Source organism: Sus scrofa, chromosome 4 (genome assembly GCF_054392235.1).
Source record: "Sus scrofa isolate SSC_HxYL_T2T_F1_AM1 chromosome 4, Sscrofa_HxYL_maternal_Yorkshire_Landrace_v2.0, whole genome shotgun sequence".
NCBI lineage: Eukaryota > Metazoa > Chordata > Mammalia > Artiodactyla > Suidae > Sus > Sus scrofa.
This window is the reverse complement of record NC_139386.1, coordinates 20,796,807-20,817,237: the sequence shown is the minus strand read 5'-3', so window position 1 is coordinate 20,817,237 and position 20,431 is coordinate 20,796,807. Positions and strand designations below refer to the sequence as shown.

The 20,431-nt window shown below is 44.3% G+C and overlaps 2 protein-coding genes and 1 long non-coding RNA gene across 6 annotated transcripts in view; 1 reads left to right on the top strand and 2 right to left on the bottom strand.

Moving 5' to 3' along the window:
- EXT1 (exostosin glycosyltransferase 1) overlaps window positions 1-20,431 on the bottom strand; it is a 290,691-nt gene that overhangs the window by 215,020 nt on the left and 55,240 nt on the right. The window lies entirely within an intron of this gene.
- LOC146403717 (uncharacterized) lies at window positions 8,451-14,559 on the top strand. 2 transcript variants are annotated; one of them, XM_085021823.1, is made up of 3 exons: window positions 8,451-10,966; window positions 11,138-11,232; window positions 14,426-14,559. In XM_085021823.1, the coding sequence occupies exons 1-3, from the start codon at window positions 10,772-10,774 to the stop codon at window positions 14,544-14,546; spliced, it is 411 nt and encodes a 136-aa protein (XP_084877949.1). In that variant the 5' UTR covers window positions 8,451-10,771; the 3' UTR covers window positions 14,547-14,559. The 2 variants fall into 2 exon arrangements, 1 of the variants encoding a protein (XP_084877949.1); XR_014843453.1 differs by lacking the exon at window positions 14,426-14,559 and adding an exon at window positions 13,525-13,657 and having other exon boundaries at window positions 10,833-10,966.
- LOC146403716 (uncharacterized) lies at window positions 13,315-19,635 on the bottom strand. Its single transcript, XR_014843457.1, has 3 exons — window positions 19,517-19,635; window positions 17,278-18,770; window positions 13,315-16,352 (listed from the first exon to the last, which is right to left on the bottom strand). It is a non-coding gene; the product is annotated as an uncharacterized LOC146403716 (long non-coding RNA).

Here is a 20,431-nt window from a genome sequence, read left to right as displayed (position 1 = left end):
TCCTCTGTGCCAGGGCCAGTGTGCAATGCCCTAGAAGGGGCAGAATTAGCATGTCAGGCAGGGGGCGGGGTGGAACTCAGAGGTCACCAAGTCCATCAGCCCTCTCGTGTTTGACTTTCTTGTTTCAACATAGCCTCCAGGACATCCCCTTCTGACAACCTATTTAGACTTAGCTCGAGTTTTTATTTAGGATCAGCTGTGTCCCCTTCTTCTAAGTCGTATTCATTGAAGACTTACCACACATAGGATGCTGAACACTCATAAAGGCACTTCCTGTTCACTGAGCACTGACTGCCCTGGGACCCTGGGCTCGTCCCTACACTTTCTAACAACTCTGCTGTGTCCTCACACAAGGAAAGGCAAGGGATCCCTCTGGGGTCTCTTTTATAAGGGCACAAATCCACTTGCATGGGCCCCACCCTCATGACCTAATCACCTTGCAAAGGCCCCATCTCCAAATATCATCCCAGTGGAGGTTAGGTTATAACGTGAAATCTGAGGGGCCCACAAACCTTTCTAGCACCCTTCATTAAACTCTACCAAAAGATCCTAATACACCAAATACATCCACCCGCTCCCTGCCCCCATTCATTGCAGAAAAAGAAGTGAACACTGACCATGACCCCACCCCCTTTTAGCCTCCTCCCTTTGATATGGACCATTTGTCCCTTTCATAGAACTTGCTATAGTCTGAAATGATCTTGTTAATTTATTAAATTATCTACCTTCTCTACACACACACACACACACACCCCTACAGGAAGAACGCAGCCCCTTTAGGGCAGTGATTTTGAATGTCTGGGTCACTTTCCTATATCCCACCATCTGGAACAGTGGGCTCAATAAATATTTGTAGGGATAGGAGGTTTTGTGGCATCCTTTCATTTTAAATAGTGCAAGTATATATATATATATATATATATATATATATATATATATATACACACACATATATACACACACACACATATATACACACACACATATATACATACATATACATACACATATATACATATATATAATTTTTTAATGCATGTTGGACAAGATATGCCCAGATATGTATATGTTAATTCCTTCTTTCAATCCAAGATTAAGTCTACATTCTGTTTCAGCATCGAGGACCAGGAAGTACATTGAAAAGACCACCAACGAGTAACATCAAGTCAAAATACCCCCAAAAATGAGAATTTTTGAAGAAAACACCGATGAATTTCTTTTCACTGAACACTCAAGCAGGCATCAATAATTCACATGAATTCTGAGAGAAGGTGAAAGGGTTTGACACTTCCTTCATTTGGGCCAGTGAGTTGGGACCCTGGCTAAGCAGGCTTGCTCAGTTTTATCCAAAAATAAATGAACACACCAAAAACGCAAAACCCCTCAAGTAGAAAGGCAGGTAATAGAAATGCTACTATGGGCGTTTCCTATGTTAGCATTTTCACTTCACATTTTCATCCTGAAGTGTAGCTACATTTCAGAAATTCTGTGAAAGCACAACAGCCCTCAAAAAAGCAGAGTCTAGTAATGCTGAAACTGCTGTTTAATGAAGACGCATTCTAGTTCATGAAAATCTCAAATGAGAAGTAAAAAGAGCCTGGAGTTTCCATCATGACTCAGCAGTAACAAATCCAACTAGGATTCATGAGGATGCGGGTTCAATCCCTGGCCTCGCTCAGTGGGTTAAGGATCTGGCATTGCCATGAGCTGTGGTAGGTCACAGACTTGGCTTGGATCCTGCGTTGTTGTGGCTGTGACATAGGCTGACAGCTGTAGCTCTGATTCAACCCCTAGCCTGGGAATCTCCATAAGCCATGGGTGTGGCCTTAAAAAAAAAAAAAAAGAAGAAATAGAAAGAGCCCATGTTTGACCACATTATGGTGAGAAACCAGATTTTGGTCCTTAAAAAAAAAAAAAAAAAAAAAAAAAATTCTTTTAGCAAATTGCTCTACAGTTAAGAAAAGAAAAAAAAAGAAAGGAGAAAAGAACAACCTGCTGGCTTCATCACAGTTCTCAAAGCACAGATTCACACTCACCCCTACAGTAACTCTCACTCCCAACAGGTGTCTTTGTTCTCCAGAGATGGGAACCCCAAGGGTAATTTAAGTGATGGAAGGTTGCAGGAAACTATCATTATGTATCTTTATGAAAGGACCTTTTTGTTATCTTGGGAGATGAGGGTGGAAAGAGACAGGTCCATCTGTTGAAATTTCTGATTATCTGAGACCTCTTCCCTTCCATGAGACATTGTTCACATGAGTTCTGGCAACTGAGCCTCCTTCCCTTTGTCTATATGTTTGCTTAGTTTCCATCAATTGGATCGCAAGCCTACTGGTCCAGGGACACACTTAACTCAACAATGGACGTTTCCTTTAGGTTTTCTTCAAGATTGCTCATGCTCCAACTGGAACAAGGCAGAACGGAGGGGTGTTCTTCCAGATCCAGGACCACAGAAAAGCCTGTGAGGCAGCCATCCAGAGTCCATCTTCGCTCCTCCAAGCTCTGCCAGCTTGATTCAAACTCTTACCGCATTCTTCGCACTGCCACGAGTCTCACCTCCTCCAGCAAAGAACTTTCGCATTTCTCACAGTACAGAGGACGAGGCCTGAGGAAATAAAAAGCCTGTGGACAGAACAGGCTGTCCTTGTTTATAAGGAGCCAGAGGCATTGTTCACGTGAGTTCTGGCAACTGAGCCCCTGGGTTTCCAACTCCAGAGCCAGTCCCGACTCAGGACTGACCCAGACTCCAGGAGAGGGTTCAGGCTCCAAGCCACAAGTTCTCCAATCTGTCAATTGTGGAGTCAAAGGTTATTAGGGGGAACCCTGTTCTTGTGCAAAACAAGCATTGTCAGCAGATGGACATTAAGAGAGGGGCACACACATATTGGTGCAAATGCATTAAGACACAAAACCATTTCTACATAGTAGCTGATTATAATTTTTTTTTTCCCCACAACAAATTAGAGAGTGGACCCAAAGTATCTGTATGGGGCATACAACAACTGGAACATGAAAAAGGAGACCTCAGGTCTGAAAAGCATTTCTTTTTTTTATGTGCTGTGTTTTGTTTTTTGTTTTGTTTTGTTTTTTAGGGCCGCACCCATGGCTTATGGAGGTTTCCAGGCTAGGGGTTGCATCAGAGCTGCAGCTCCCAGACTACAACACAGCTCACAGCAATGCCAGATCCTTAACCCCCTGAGTGAGGCTGGGGATTGAAGCTGTGTCCTCATGGTCACTAGTCAGATTTGTTTCCACTGAGCTACAATGGGAATGCCTGAAAAGCATTTCAATTTCCTCCTCTAGGCACCAGGGTCAGGTGCGTGCTACTGCGCAGGTGAAGAATCCAGACTCCGAAATCCTTGAGTATGGGTCTCCAGTTCCTACACTCAGTTACATGACTCGGTCAAATTATGTTGGCATTCACTGTTCTCAAAACCCAGCAGCTATTATGTGGCAGGACCATTTCTAGACACGGGAGACACAGCAAGGAACAGATAAAAGTCCCTATCTCAACATTATAGGGGCAGGGATTAAAATGGTACCTATCTCAATGGGCTATTCTAAGAATTTCATACCAAGTATTTTAGGTGAGGCCCTTAGAACAGAGTCTGGCACAGAATCACTCTCTCAGTAAATAGTAGCTCTTACTTAAAGCAGGAAATGTCAATTCCACAAGCTGTAGGAAGTATGCTGGATATATTTTTTTAAAGCGGGGTGGATAGAATGGCCAAATGTCACATCTGGCATCACATCTGGCCCCACCGAACCCAGGGCTGAGTGAGGAGATCTGTCCGGCTCCAGGGCTGAGGCCCCTCCTCTCGTTCCCAAGGGTTGGCCCCGTTACAGACTTACTTTCCTCATTAAATATAGGGACCCCCTATGGTCTTTGATACTTAAGGCCCAAGAAGGGATTCCATAAAACTGTGGTTCCCCCATCAAAGAATGTCTAAAAGTCACTTATGAAGGTGCTCTGGGTATGCGTGTCAATGATCCTTCTCTTGAGCCTTTCACTCCAATCATAGAGGGCTTGTATTATTCCCCCAATCCTCCTTGTTCTTTAATTCCACCAGGCCTTTTCCCAGCTATTCCTGTTGAAAGGTGTGCCCTTCTCTGTTCTCTTTGCCTTGATATACCTGATATAATTCCACCCATCCTTGAAGACCAAGTTCATACAAAAGCTCATCTCCATCCTTCCTGAACTCTGAAATGGGCAGCTGGTTCTCTCACCTCTTCCCACCTGAACCCTATCACAGCCTCATCTATTGGGTTATTCTCACTCGTTTTGTTATCCTGTCATTAGAAAATTCTGCTTGAATGTTTAACATTAAATTCAGGGCAGTGGGCACACCTCAAATATTTCTTTTGCTCAGTTATTCAGAAAACATTTACTGAGCTCCGTTCTGTTCCAATATGCCAGGTTTATGGCAATGAGCCCACCACCCCAAATGCCTGCCTGCCCTCTGGAACTGCCATCCTAATGGAGAAACTGCTCCTCACCCCTCTCTGCCCACACCTGTCCTCACCAGATTAGCTGACCACCTACCCACCAAGAAGAATTCCAGGTGTGAGAACCAGTTGTGTGGGGCATGTTTTCATGAATAAATAAATAACTTTCACTTCTAGGTTCTTTGAAGTGTGAAGCAAACCAAATGCCTAAAGCCATGTTCCCATGGGCTGTCATCACTAAGTTCCACCCTCTACCTCATGGTCCTGGTGATTTGGTGCCATTTTTACAATGAGGAGGCACTTTATCCATCAAAATTCAACTCCATGCCTGTAGGGAACAGGGCAGAATCGTTTCCTAGGAAAGAGATCTTCCCAGCCAAGATGAACCACACTCACCAGGGCCCCAATGCAGATTTTTCTTCTCGAAGCTGGATAGGACTTTTTTTTTCTCACGCTGAATTCCCTCAGGATCTTTGCACAGCCCACCTGCATCACCAGATCCCTCACTTATTTACCTACTGCCCCAGCACTGCACCTGGCATTTCACATATGCAAGCATTTCTCTTCCAATTCCACCGCAAGCTCCATGACTCCTAAAACGCCCTCAGAAGTCACACCACCTCACACCATGTGAACACACACAGCAGGTGCTCAATAAGTGCTTGCTACACTTCATCTCTAGAAATTATTCTTACATCTCACCTACTGTGGAGGAGGGAAGCCCAAATCTGCACACCACCCACACCCAAAGTAAAACTCTAACTCACTTCCAGAAAGGCAATAATACAAACTTCTAAGAAGAAAAACCATCCAAAGAATAAACAGCATTGGCCATGTGGAGCTTTCCATGATCTCATCAACTTTTTCTAGTGTGCTAAAAACCAACCTATAACTAGCTGGCATCTGTCTGTTGCAGAGACGTGATCTTAAATGGTCCTTCAAAAACTTCACTGGTATCTCCTTCTTATCTTAAAAAATTGCAATCAAACCTCAGGATTACTGTATAATGCAAACTGAGATGGACTGTTGGTTTTTTACCCCTCTAACTAACATTTTCTGTGCCCTTACTGTTTGGGGCCTCTCTGTAAAACTGCTTTGTGATAAATCATTTAATATCAAAATACCCCCTACGAAATTGGTCCTTCTACTGGTCCCATTTTACAGCTGCTAAAATAGAGACTCAGAGAGGGTATGTCACATGGTTAAGAACCTGCCAATCAAACCAAGAGCAGCTGGCCTCATGACCCACATACTATGCCAGGCATCAGAAAACTACAGCTTGAGGGCCAAATCTGGCCTATCTACCGCATGTGTTTGTAAACAAAGTTTTATTGGAATGTGGCAAAGCTCATTTGTTTATATATTGTCTATGGCTTCTTTCATGTTCCAACAGCAGAGTTAAGTAGTTGAGACAGAGACTGTATGGCCCACAAAGCCTAAAATATTTACTCTCTGGCACTTTGCAGAAAAAGTTTGCCAACCCCTGGTCCAAGCTACGTTGGCAAAGATAAAATGTTGAAGTCATAGCATTCTCCTAAAAGTCTCAACATATCATACACAAAGTACAGAGCTTGCAACAAAAACGGAAGATTTCCAATGACCTTAAAAATCTAGAGTGGGAACAGTCTTTGCAAGTCATCTGCCTTCTGTTTCTGAATTAGAAGTTGAGCTTGGCATTAGTAAATGCCTTATGACTCTAACTCCCATTTAGAGATAAATGCGCTTGGAATATTAGACATATTTATTGCTTGCAAAACTATCCGTAACAAAGAATATTGTGCCCCATTGGTCGAACAGCAATAGAAAACTGATCGATTCCCTAGGCAAAGTATTATACTTAGACCTACACAAACCAGTGTAAGAAAGCACAGATGGGGGAGTTCCCGTCATGGCGCAGTGGTTAACGAATCCGACTAGGAACCATGAGGTTGCGGGTTCGGTCCCTGCCCTTGCTCAGTGGGTTAATGATCCGGCGTTGCCGTGAGCTGTGGTGTAGGTTGCAGACGCGGCTCGGATCCCCCGTTGCTGTGGCTCTGGCGTAGGCCGGTGGCTACAGCTCCGATTCAACCCCTAGCCTGGGAACCTCCATATGCCGTGGGAGCAGCCAAAGAAATAGCAACAACAACAACAACAAAAGACAAAAAGACAAAAAAAAAAAAAAAAAAAAAAAAGAAAGCACAGATGGGATGCTTAGGAGCAGTATGAACCTTTCGTCATTCAAGCCCTTAAACCAGCGCAAGTTAGATAGAGAGAAAGTCTACATTATCCCCAAACGAGCAATCACAACATGCACATAATGACGTGGAACATGGCCTTGCTTTGCTCCGGATGAAGGTTGTAATGTAACTTTGCCCAGAATCTCACTCGTTATCCTTGTCCCTTTCACAATCAGCCTCCTGGCCTGTGCTGTCTGCCTGTGAATGTCAACGTTGGGACCGGAAGCTCAGTCCCTCTCTCCCCATTCACCACATGCAATATGTATCTGAGTTCCTTATACCAAAGGCCTTCCCTTCTTTGTATTGCTGTTGCCTTCTGGCTTTGATTTCCGTTTTACTTTTTTCAGCCAAGTCAGGGTCCTGGAGTCCCATCACATCCCATTCCTGTTCCTACTGGGCCACAAGTTATCGTCCAGCATTGTGTCCAGTTCCCCATTCACACACCTTCCACGCTCCTCATGGGCCACCAAATGTAGGCAAATTCTTGACCCTGGGAATTCAAGAGCTAATAGACAGAGTTTAGGGACAGAGTCCATGTGCTTTAGGGCCATCGGGATAAAGCTAAGGCTGGCTGGACAGCTTAAAGTGAGGCACAGGAAAAAAAAAAACAGTTTCTTTTAAGTTAAAAAGTAGTGATGCAGAGAGCTGGCAGCTAGCTGGGAGTGACTGAGAGTCCACCCTGGGCCGGGCCGGCTGTGTGCAACCCACAGACTCTCACCTCCCATTACAGGACTGGAACATCCTCTGAGCCCAAAAGGGCATAGAGACTGAGGGGGGGCAGTGGATGAGTGGGGGGCAGGCATTCAAACCAAGGCAGCAGATTGCGGAGGTCACCCCTCACCCCAATTCCCCCTGCCTTTGCCACCCCTGAATCCTCTGTACTCCTCTAAAGTGACTTAGAAAATTACACCTACAATGACATTTATAAACATCCCTTCCCAAATCGAAAACTCCTGGAGGGTAGTGGCCTAGTGTTATTAATCTGTGGACTCCTCAAATACCCAGCCTGGTACCCAGCTGGAGCTCAGAGGGCCATTCCCTCTGCCAGGAAGTCTAATGGGTGAATGAAAAAAGAAAAGATCGCTCAGAAAAATCCATCAACACAATACCCCCAAGAGTGCTGCCTTTGTGGTTTGTTTACACCCCAACATATATTCACCAGGACTTCCTGAAAATAATTTTGAGGAAACAAAAACCATGAAAAATTAGCTGCCAGATTTGGAATGGTGCATTTCTGTGGAGGAGGAGGAACTAAAGGAATGGCCACATACAGCGACCAGATCTCCTAAGGAGAGTAATTCATTTCACTCCAAAAATGGGCTAAAGCAGCTGCTCTTCCCCCTGGCTGTTCACGAGAATCGCCTGGAGAAGTTTTAAACATTCTGAGAACTGGGCCCATCTCAGACCAAGCAAATTCAAGTCTCTGGGGGTGGGCCCCGGTTATCTGTGGTTTTTAAAGTTCTCGGGGGGGGGGGGGGGGGGGGGGGGGTTCAAGGAGCCGCCAAGGTCAAAACTGCTGAAGTGAAGGGAACTTCGTGGGAAGCCTGGCTCCCTGATTATGAATTATGTGGCCTGGAGCAAAACACTCCATAAGCATTCTTTTCCTTCAACCCCAAACAATCCCAGACTAGCTACAGGACCTCAGCTCAGTTTCCCCGCCTTGTAAAATGAGAATCCTAGCCGCACATAACCCTCATGGGGTTACCATCCGCACGGAATGAGGATAATCAAAACTTCTCAGAATGGCGACCAGCACATGGAAGGCACCCAATAAACATTAGATTTTTTTTTTAGCATCAAAGGTATAAAGCGTTCACAACACAGTCAGCCCTCCATCTTCGGGTTCTGCATCCATGGATTCAACCAAATGAGGACTGAAATGATGAGAAATTTTTTAAAATTCCAGAAAGTTCCAAAAAGCAACACTTGAATTGGCCATGCACTCTGCAACTATAGACACAGCCTTTATGTTGTAGTTATAACTGCTTACACAGTTCTTACATTGTGTTTGGCACTAGAAGTAATCCAGAGATGATTTAACGTATACAGGTTAACGTGTCTAGGTTATAGGCAAACACTAAACCATTTTATATAAAGGACTCAACCATTCACAGATTTTAGCATCCAAAGGGGTCCTGGAACCAATACCCACAGATACCAAGGGATGGCTCTACCTATCCCACAAGCTGAGGACTATCTACAAAAGACTTGATATTTTTAAATACTTAATAAATGGCTTTCTCTTTTCCCATTCTTAGACCCCACTCACAATTATGTCTGAATACCTGATCTAACTTGGGGGCCCTCAGTATAGAGAAACCTAGCTCCCCAACACTCACTTGGTGTTGCCAGATAAAAGACAGGGGCCTACTCAAGATGATAGATTATAATAAATACCATATAATAAAAACATTTATTCACTGTTTATCTGAAATTCAAATTTACCTAGTAATGCTGTATTTTTATGTGTTGAATCTTGCAACCCTACATTCACCTATTAGTGAAATTTAGGCTAAAATTGAGGTGAGAAAGCAGTCTAGTCCATGGACACACACACACACACACCAGTACCTGGGACCTTTACCGCTTCACTCCCTAGGAGCCAAAAGACATGTTACTACAATTTATGAGCAACAAGCCAGCTCCCCTGCACCGGGCAAGTTAGTGCATTGTTCAGATGAACAAAACGCAGGAGGAAACTATTCAAAGGCAAAGATCGGCCAGAAGGGAGAAAGCTTTCCTAAACTGACCCCTCTATTTTGCAGTCATTTATCTGATACATCAATCAAGTGAACTGTGGGTGTGAACAGAAACCCTGGCCTCCTGGTGGAAGACGCCGCAACCCTCCCACAGGGCAAAAGCTTAATTATAAATTATTTAGCCCATAAAGGAAGCCCTATCAAAACCCAAGGCCATGTTATGGGCTTTGAGAGTTCTACGGCATACAGATCTCCAATGGGGCATGTGTTTTGTTTCATGTTTTATTTTGTTTTAACCCTTCCTTTAAAAATAGCTAAGTTTATTTTACTTTTTCAAAGCATTTTTCTTCTCTGAGAAGAAAAACAGCAAAAACAGACCCATCAGAAAAACGACTTTCTTGAAGCCCACTTCACAAAGTATTTGTATTGAATTCCCAGAACAAGGTCTCCAGGGTAATGTTAAGCCCTGAACTATGTCCGCTATAATATTGGTGGATACGTAGGGAACTAAAGATTAAAACACTACAGAAGAAGTTAAGAAGCGTTAAGAGCCAACGAGTCAGCTAGTTCTATAAGAAATGAATTAAATCAGCCACTAGATTGTTCATTGATTATCACAAACAGCGAAAGCTCTCCTGCACAGGCAGGGTTTCCAGTTCACTTGGCTAATCCCTTCTGAACAAGGATCCAAGGAATGAATATTATTTATCCAACGGCAAGCTGCACAAATTAATCACACCCAAGCACCATGCTGGCAGCCCAACACAATCTATAAAATAATTCCAGACTATCGTCATAAGCCAGTAACAAGAAGGAAGGCTCCGTTATCCACCCCTCCTCCCAAATGCCAAGTATCAAATGGTTTGAAATTCCACACCCCCAACCTCCTTACGGCTGACTAATTAGGACTTGTGGGTCACAAAAAAATATCTTTCAAAGGAGAGAAAGATAGGAAGATAGAAGCCAATGTTTTTAACAGTTAAAAAAAGGAAAAGGTCAAACGGCTGCATCATTCACCCTTCCAGACAAAATTCACATTAAAACCCAAACTGTAATGAGCACACAGCTTCAGCGCCTGAAGTGAGTGTACTTAGGTGAGTTACCACATATCCTAATAACCTGAATTTGATACAATCTGATGCAATTATTTTTTTCTACGAACGGTAGTAAAACGAACTCATTTTTCGGGACAAGCAGCAGATTCAGACAGCGACCCGTGGAATCCAGAAGCCAGTGGGTGGCAAAGTTCCAACTTGGCAAGGTGGCTAATAATACACGGGACGGAGACAGCATAAAGGGAAAGGAGTCCAGGAGCACAAGAAATGCCCCATTCATGACGCCCCGCATCCCTGGCGCAGGCCATGGGAATGCTGCTCTGATGAGGCTGCCAGCTTTGAAAGGAAAGAAAATATGTGTAACTTAAGTCGGAAAGAAGGGAGTTCTCTGTTTGCGGTGCTCGCTAAGAGACAGAGGAAGACACTGCCAAAAAACCTTCATCCTCACGCCGAGCAGCTTTGTATTTCTTTTTGGCCTGCAGAGCTGCCGTTTGGAAGGCAACCGCATCGGCTTAACAAGAAGTATGTTAACTGGAAAAAACCCAGCCCGGTAGGTGGAGGCGGCCACGTGACAGCCTGCGTGGTGTGGGGGTCGGGGGTGGGGGTGGGGGGGCGCTCCCTAGAGTCCCCCGGGGAGACCCTGGGTTCTGGGATCTGAATGTCAATGTCACTTGCAAAACTCTCTGCCTGAGGTCAGTCTTCTGTATGCTTCCTGCACCAGGTGCTTTCTCTGAAGTTCCAACGACTGGAGGATGCCTGGCGTGCTTTCCTTTCCTTCAAGGTCAAGACCAGTTCTATAGACCTATTCACTTCAAGGTAACATGCATTTTGCTGTCCTCACGGGCTGCACGCCACCAGTTTTGGGGAGGAAAGTAAGACGCTGCTGAATAAAGGAAGGAGGAGGGTAGGAATGAGAAATGAGGTTCTAACTCTTCAGCTACTGCCAGGCTTGGAAGATGGTATTTTCTGCTACACTTCTGTTTGAACAGGTGACCCGGGATAAGAAAATGAACTTGAAAAATTGGTAATATTGAAAGGGAAGGACACAAGCACCAACTGAGTATCTAAGAGGCATATACATATACACATATATATATTATTATATATAATATAGCTGTATATAGTTTCTATATTATGCATAATATATTATACTGATAGATTAGATATATTATTACAAATTATTCCACTTCATGTAGACATATATATTTATACAAAGTATTATATACAGAAGTATATACAGAAGTGTGCATGTGTGTATTCTTTACACTCATTATCTCATTTCGTCCTCCCCAAAATCTCCTGAAGTAGAACAATCTATAATCATTTTACCTTTGAGAAAACCAAAGCAAGGTCTCCATCCTGCCTGCCTCTGAAGTTTGTGTTCTTTCTCTTACTGACCGTTCTTGATTTTCAACCTGGGGGCAGGCAGACTCTTCAGTGAAGAGCCAGAGAGTAAACATTCTAGGCTGTGCTGACCATAAGGTCTCTGTTGCTAGGAGGGAGATCAGCCCAAGAGAGCAGATAAGTGAACAAACATGCCTGGGTTCCAATAAAACTTTATGTAGGCACAGGGCCATTGGAATTTCCGGGAATTTTCACATATCACAAAACATTCTTCTTCCCTTGACTGCTGTAATCATTTAAAAATGTGAAAGCCATTCTAAGCCCACAGGCCATGGTTTGCTAGCCCTGCTCTCGAGCATTCACAGATAACATCTAGATTCATTTTGGAGAGGGTAAAAGAGGAAGAGAGGTTATATGGCCCTAAAAATTAGATGAGAGCACCAGGGGAAGATGTCCTGTGTTGTCCCATGTTGTTGAAAAACTCATTCCCACTTCAAGACAGGCCAAATGTTTTCTCCATCACGCTGCACAGAAAGAACGCAAAAAAAAATCCCAACCGTTCACATTGGCAGGGAAAGGATAATCCATACATGCAGATTTAGTGATGTTTAATTAAAATAAACCCAGTCTACATACTAGCAGACAATTCTGAAATTCATCCTTTTAAAAAAAATCTCTGAGGCATCCTATGAATTCAGTTTGCTTCCTGGGCATAACTGCCTCTCCACTATGCTGATGGGAAAAGAAGACTGAATAAAACCAGTTGAAAATCACAAAAGTAGGAGATGATTTGATTGGGCAGGGAAAACAAAGGCAACTCTGGACAGATATCTGCAAGATATAGTACATTATGAACATCTCTCCAAGTTAGCAAAGGCAGGATGATTTCTTAATTTTGGAGTGTGGCGTTAACACTAATACTGATTATTAGTATTTTTGCCCATGATTTTTCCCAACTGCAGAGTTCTGGCTAGTTGCTTGTGGGTAAACCCAGTCAGCTATAAACACTATACTAGCAGTGTCAGTAAGATCAATCATGCACTAAATTGCTCCTGAAAATATACTATATCTTCTGGCTTTATTTCTGCACATGGCTGGCCTGTTATTTTCTACTATGCATTCCCAACATAAAGCGTAACTGCATTTTGAAGTCAGACATGGCCTTGCCATTGGCCTTTGGAAAGGCGGTTACCATTGCATGCGTCCTGAAAAGTAAATGGGTGCTAGAGGGTGGGAGCATTTCTAAGTGTCAGAAATAGCTTCAAGGGGAAAAGAGGAACCAGTCCGAGAAGCTAGGAGTCTTTGCCTTCTCAATGCCTTTCTGTAATAAGGTCATATATGAATCATGTCAACTAACCCTTAGCATTGTCCAAACTTTAACAATGGGAAAGGGATTTGCAAGTGAACGTGAATATCGCTACTCCCTACAAAACACTGGCTAGTAGGGAAGGTAAGATTTTTACTCTTTGTCAATTAGCTTGAAATATTTAGGAAAGACTGTCCCTCCTCCAAAAAAAATCTTCAGGACACTTCCTCCTAATACTTGCATTCTTGTTTTTGTTGGTTGGTTGGTTGGTTGGTTTTTTTGTTTTTTGTGGGGGTTTTTTTGGCCATGCCTGCAGCATGTGGCAGTTCCCCGGGTCAGGGATCAAACCCACGGAACAGCAGCAACCTGAACTGCTACAGTGACAATGCCAGATCTTTAACCCCTGTGCCACAAGGGAACTCCCTGATTTTTTAAACCTTTGCGCTTTTTTATTTCAGTCTATAGGTTGGAACCACAAGACATGGACAAACATTTTGCTTTTGTTTCAGTGCCTGCTCTTCAAAATTTTTTTTGTTTGGGGTTGCTTGTATTTCTGTTGTTTTTCTCCTTTGATTCAGCCCTAACCTCAATAAATTCAACAAGTCCATCAAATGAAGCTGAACTGTTGGGAGGATTTTGCATACTTTTAAAACAATTAGCCTAACATAAGCAATATAAGCACTGTATTCGCAGAATGATGTGTGTTAGGCCCCAGAACAAATTTCAACTCTGAGGCTAAAAAAAAAAATTTGTAAACCCTGTGTAATATTCACCTCACCAAAGAAAGTACAGGGCCAAATGATTCTCACTTTGTTTCAGAACATTTCAAATGACGTTCCAAAACGGTTTAGAGTCATGAGATTACATGAGTAAAGAAAGTTAATAAGAAAATGTTATAAAATAATAGCCTCTACTTAGAACACCTCCTTTGTGTTTGGAATCTGAAGAATTTGGGAGAGAATCCTAGACAGTGGCAGTGTTAGAGGAGCCCTCTTTGAATGTGGGATACAATGGGGCCAGCTGCCACTCCTGACCTTGATAAGCCACTGCATCCGTCATCCTGCCAGGCTCTAGTCGACTCTCGCAGGGGTGGGGTGGCGGGGAGGAAGTTCTCATTTGTTGAAGCCTGACACATCCCTAGCAGCATTTCCTAAGCAGCCGCTAAACAAGCATGTTGTAAAAGCAGCAGAAGCCTCTGTTTGGGAACTGGTTACGGAAGGGAATCTGGCCATCACACGCCGGACGAAGGGAATCTGGCCATCACACGCCGGTCTCCAGTGTCCCTAAAAAGTCCCGTTGCAATAGAAGTCCTTTCGGAGCCCTTTCACGATTCTGCTTTTGTGTCTGGTCCTCCTTCAGTCCCGAGAAGAAGGACATTTCCCTGAGGCCAAGGCCACTCCCAGGAGCTCCTTTCCAGCACGCAGCCACCCACCTCAGTGACAGCCACTTCATGCTCGGATATCCTTTTCTGCTCTGCTAAAGGACACCTGGCTCTCACAGAGTAACACAAGGATCTCTCCACGGGCTCAGGGAGGAAGCAGCAGCGTGGAGACAAAGCACCGTTTTCCACCTTTATCTTTCAATGCCTTCTCTTGAGACTAATCTTTTAACTGGTCTTTTCAAGAGCTGGGCACATTCAAAATCAACTCAAGATGCTAGAGACAGGAAGACATCCTTATCTTCCGGTATGTGGATGTCAAAGTCTTTTGAATAAAAGAAGTGTCAGGCTGTTTTCTTCAAGCAAATAATCCATGGTTTCAGTTACAATTCATTTAGTCTCACAACAACCCTATTGGAAGGTATGATAATTGCCCCCATTTTACAGATAAGGAAGCTGAAGTGCAAAGAGGTTATCGGCCACCAGGCCACGCACCTTGTAGGTGCCGGAGCCAGGATCTAAAATCAGTTCTGATTCCTGACCAGTGCTCTGAACCAGTACACTCAACCTCTACAGTGAGTTCCTTCCATCACTGGATGAGCTCCAACCCCTTCTCCCTTCCAACGAGAAAAAGAAAACATTCTCTTCCACGGAGCGTGTTGTGACAGCTAGCACAGTGGTCCTCAGTGTTCCCCAGGGGACCCCTGTCCGTCGGGAGCCATCTGTGACTCTCCCTACCGGGTAGGGGCTGGAGTGCTACTGGCATCTAGTGGGTAGAGGCCAGGGATGCTGCTAAACATCCTACAATGTATGGAGCGGCTCCCTTCTACAAAGAATTGTCCAGACCAACAAACACCAACAGTGCTGAACAATCAGATAAGAACCCGCACGACACAGATCTTTCTCTCCTCTGTTCCTTTTCATCACCGCTGCCTTCAAGTCAATATGCTGTTGACACCCAAATTTATCTAGGAAACCATCTTTCCTAGCAAGCAGGCTTTTTTTCTCTTCTCACCCTAGTTCACCCCACCCCAAAAAACTGATTTATGTAGGGCCCTCTCTGCATGTTTACTTGGCTCATTCCACTTATCTGTCTCCTGTTCAGGCTTCAAAAGCTATGTCAAGTGAAGTTTTGCCTGAGAAGACCAGCCCACAGCAACTATTTCCTTCCCCTAGAATTGTCACCTCCAGGTTCGAAGTTAAAACGCACCACCAGCTCGCAGGGTGGATAATGATGATTGCTGCCCCTGCCTTCCTCCCGTGTGCCCCATACTTTCACCAAGCATTTGTCATATACTTAGATAGATCTATGACAACCCTGAAATAAAGATAGTTTTCTCCATTTTCTCCATGACAAATCTGAAGCTAAGAGAAATTAAGGGGAATTCAAAGGCTTCCTCCTAAAGAAGTCCCAGAGTCAAATCGACACCCAACTGACTCCAAAGCTCAGGCTCTCTCTGAAGAGATGCCATTGCCAGGCTCAGGTAAGCTCATGTCTCACACACACCTGATTCTCCCAAAACACCTGGCAGAATGTTTAACACCCACCCACTGCTGGACTGACCTGAAAATAATGACCTCTCCAGGATTTGGGGACCACTCTCTGAATGAGATTCCCGCTGCACAGATTTCTCTTTTACTTCCCCACAGATAAGCATGGCCTTCTCTTTCCTTTCCCCGTTACATATATTTTTAACAGCTTTACGGAGGTATAACTGACAGACAGTAAAGTGCACATGTTTGAACAGTACACTTTGGTAAATTGCACATCCATACATGCTCATGAGACCAACTCCAAAATCAAGTTAATGATCCATCCAACACTCTGGAAGGTTTCTTTCTGGTCCTCTCTTTACCACCCCCACCTAAATCATTCCCAACGTCCCCACGACATAGGGAGATTCCAGGCTAGGGGTCAAATCAGAGCTGTAGCTGCTGGTGTAACCCTCAGCCACAGCAACATCAGATCTGAGCCACGTCTGCAACCTACACCACAGCTCATGGCAATGCCGGATCCTTAACCCACCGAGCGAGGCCAGGGATCAAACCTGTATCCTCATGGATGCTAGTCAGATTTGTTTCCGCTGAGCCTAGATGGGAACTTCCCCCAATCTGCTTTTTATTACTGTAAATTAATTCGTATCTCTCAGAACTTTATATAAATGGCATCATATGGCACATACACTTTTTTCCCTTTGGCTTCAATCTCTCATTATACATATAAATAAACATATATATAAATAAATATTTATATATCTATAATATAAATATATATATTTTTTGCCTGCACCCGAGGCATATGAGAGTTCCAGGGACAGAGATCAAATCCCCGCCACAGCTGCGACCCAAGCCACCACAGAGACAACCCCAGACCCTTAATCCACTGCACCATAGCAGGAACTCCTCAGCATATTTTGAGACTCATTCCTGCCAGTGTGTATCAATAGTTCATTCCTTCCTATTGTTGGAAAGGACTCCCCTGTATGAATATGCCACAGTCTCTCCATCCAAATGCTGAGGGGCATTTGTGCTGTGACTAGTTTAGGGCTATTACAAATAAAGTTGCTGCAAACGTCTCTGTACACTCACTATTCTCTGTTAAATTCATCTGCATTCAGGAGCTCCCGTTGTGGTGCAGTGGTTAAGGAACCCGACTAGGAACCGTAGCTTGTGGGTTCGATCCTTGGCCTCGCTCAGTGGGTTAAGGATCCGACGTTGCTGTGAGCTGTGGTATAGATCGAAGATGTGGCTCAGATCCCTTGTTGCTGTGGTTCTGGCATAGGCTGGTGGCTACAGCTCCGATTCGACCCCTAGCCTGGGAACCTCCATATGCCTCGGGTGCGGCCCTAGAAAAGACCCCCCCAAAAAAAAATTCATCTGCATTCAAAACAAAACTTTGCCAGATGGCAAAAACTGTGTTACACTTTGAGCTCTTTTTCCAGCATAAAGAAACGGAGATGAGAAACAAAATTGAGTACATGTTGTAGAAACAGCTAGAACCATGCTCTGCCAAGAAGATGGCCTGTCTCATCATGTAGACCCATCCCTTAGTAATAATTTAACCTGATTTCACTTTCCTGATGTATAAAATCAAGATAACAGGACCTCCGTCATCGGACTGTTGTAAAGATTAAATGATGATGATTATCCACATAGAACCATAACCCTGCACCCAACATATGGCAAGTATTCAATAAATCTGGGATATAATTACTGTTAACATGAATATCTATCAAGAAAAATGATGAAACCTCATCATGCCTTCAAAGAGAAATTCCTATTATTTCTGCCAAATTTCTCTAAACCGATTCTACCTGAAGCAATCCCTCTACCACTTCCAAATGACACAGCAAACAAAACACCATCTAACACAGGGCTTCTCAAGCCTTTTAGAAATTGTGTCTCTTTTGGGGAGGTGGGGGAACCAATTTAATAAAAGTCTTAGAAGAACTGGCACATTGTGCCTCAAAACACATCAAATAAAACTTTTTCCCCAGGTCTAACAGGACAGAACGAGTGAGAACACATTGCAGCCTTCTAACTAGTAGTTTGCTATGAGTCACCTGATTATTCACTCATCAGCAAGAAGGAAATGCATGGATTTAGCAAAACCCAACTAGTTCCTAGGAAGACTGCGATAAATGCACCTTGAACATGGACTGACTCACCCAGCCCCCCGCCCCATCTCCCTGGCCCCTAATATCCATCCCATGGACCTGTACCTGTGCAGGCAGGTCTGAAAAGGGAGTGCTTGGAAGAGAAACTGTTGGCCCAAGTGAGGAAGAGGCGCGCTTTGTAACATGAGCCTGGGTGACCATCTGCGAGGCCGGCCAGTGAGGGACCCTGCACCGGGCACTCTGGCCTCGACAGATGATAAGCTTCCCGCAAAGGGAGGCGGGGCACACAACACCCAACACTGATGTGCTCAGAAAAAGGAAGGACAGGGCAGACTGTCAAGGAGTTCTACTCAACAGGGCCTGGAGGGGAACTCGGTGTGAGTTTCCAACCTTGGCTGGGAACAAAGTGCCTGGGGGGCTTGGCAGGTATAGCTGGAGAGGCCAACTCAGCCCAAAGAACAGCTCAGAAAGAGGTGACTGCCCCCTGTTACCAATCAGCCCTGGAGGTAGGACTTTGTTTCCCCAAAATGGACCCTGGGATTTGGAGCAAAAGCATCTTTTTTTTTTTTTTTTTTTTTGGCTTTTTAGGGACACACCCGTGACATATGGAGGTTCCCAGGCTAACGAGTGAATCGGAGTTGCAGCTGCTGGTCTACACCACAGCCCCAGCAACAGGAGATCCAAGCTGCATCTGTGACCTACACCATAGCTCACGGCAATGCCAGGTCCTTAACCCCCACTGAGAGAGGCCAGGGATTGGACCCACATCCTCATGGATGCTAGTCGGGTTCACCACGGGAACTCCCAAGGATGCTCTTCTTTGTGATCACAGCACATAGAAGGCTGCAGGATGACTGCGTGTGGACATGGCAGGCATACTAGTCTCTTCCCCCAGTGTATCTCCGCTCCAAAGCCCTACCTTCTCTAAACAACCTCTTCCAGCCCCACGCCTACATGCCCAATTCATGCTCCCATCAAGACATCCAAGTCCCCTCCAAGCATTTAATGAATGTATATATTTATTTGTGTAATCATTGATTACTGTCTGTTCCGCCGCTGTCTGTTTGCTCACCACTAAATCCTCAGCACTCGGCTCAATTCCTGAGGCACCTAATAGATGCTCAATAAATATGTAGCAAAGTAACGAATGGAATGGGTTGAATTCACAACTGTTCAACCTTCATTCTTTTGTTCTGCACCTGGGTCATGACAATCAAGCAATCTCCTCACTGAGGACCTAAGAGGGCCAAGCACCAAGGTCAGTGCCCACGACACTGAAGTGTTCAATCCACGTCTCTTCTCTTTAAAAAGATTAATCTAAGATAGAGTTCCCACCATAGCGCAGCAGAAATGAATCCAACTAGGAACCATGAGGTTGCAGGTTCGATCCCTGGCCTCACTCCCGTGGGTTAAGGATCTGGCATTGCCGTGAGCTGTGGTGTAGGCCGCAGACACGGCTCAGATCTGATGTTGCTGTGGCTGTGGCATAGGCCAGCAGCTCCAATTGGACCCCTCGTCTGGGAACCTCCATATGCCGCGGGCGTGGTCCTAAAAAAAAAAAAAAAAAAAAAAAAAACTAATCTAAGATGATCTGCACCTGAGCAAAACACCGTCTCCCCCTCCAGAATGTCTAGTTGCTTTGGGAGAACATTCCTTGATGACAATCTATCTCTCAACACTCCTACATTCCATAACCTCCCAGCCACACACATATACAAACATGAATACCAGAAACATCCAGTAGCAGGAGGACAGATGGAGTTTGGTCATTTGTGTGGCAAGCAAAACAGACCAAAAGCCATTTACCAAATTGGCAGTAGGTGATAAGGAAGAGTCTTGTTGCAGCCAAAAGAAATGAGGAAAAAATTTGTTGCTGGGCACTAGGTAACTTCCAAATTAACGTTCTAAGGTTTGAAAGTAATTTACCTTATCTTGTTCAGCAGCCATCCTGCCGTCCAGTCAAGAAGTAGAGGTAGCCAACTTTTGAGTAAAAAGCTGAAGTATCACCTAAAAGCAGCTCACACTGTGGCAAAAAATGCCAACTTCAGCCAGAAACTGACAAACATGTTTCCCTCCCCTGCAAAGACTGAACTCCCTAATAAGGACTCTGTCATCAGATAGAGGGTGAACAAATTAGGTAGCAGGAGTTCTCATTTCTCCTGGGACCTTCTCATATGGAGAAAGTGATGGTCTCCTGAAATGGCTGAAAAGATGCTAACATCAAAGACTGATTTGAGTTTATTTTGTGTGAGCATTTCTAGAACTGAAACGTCTTCCTAAAGAGAATTACTATATCTACCTGATACAGAAGACTTTTAACATAAGATGGTCAAAGACCCACAAAAGTTTCCATGGAAGAGCTTTCGATGT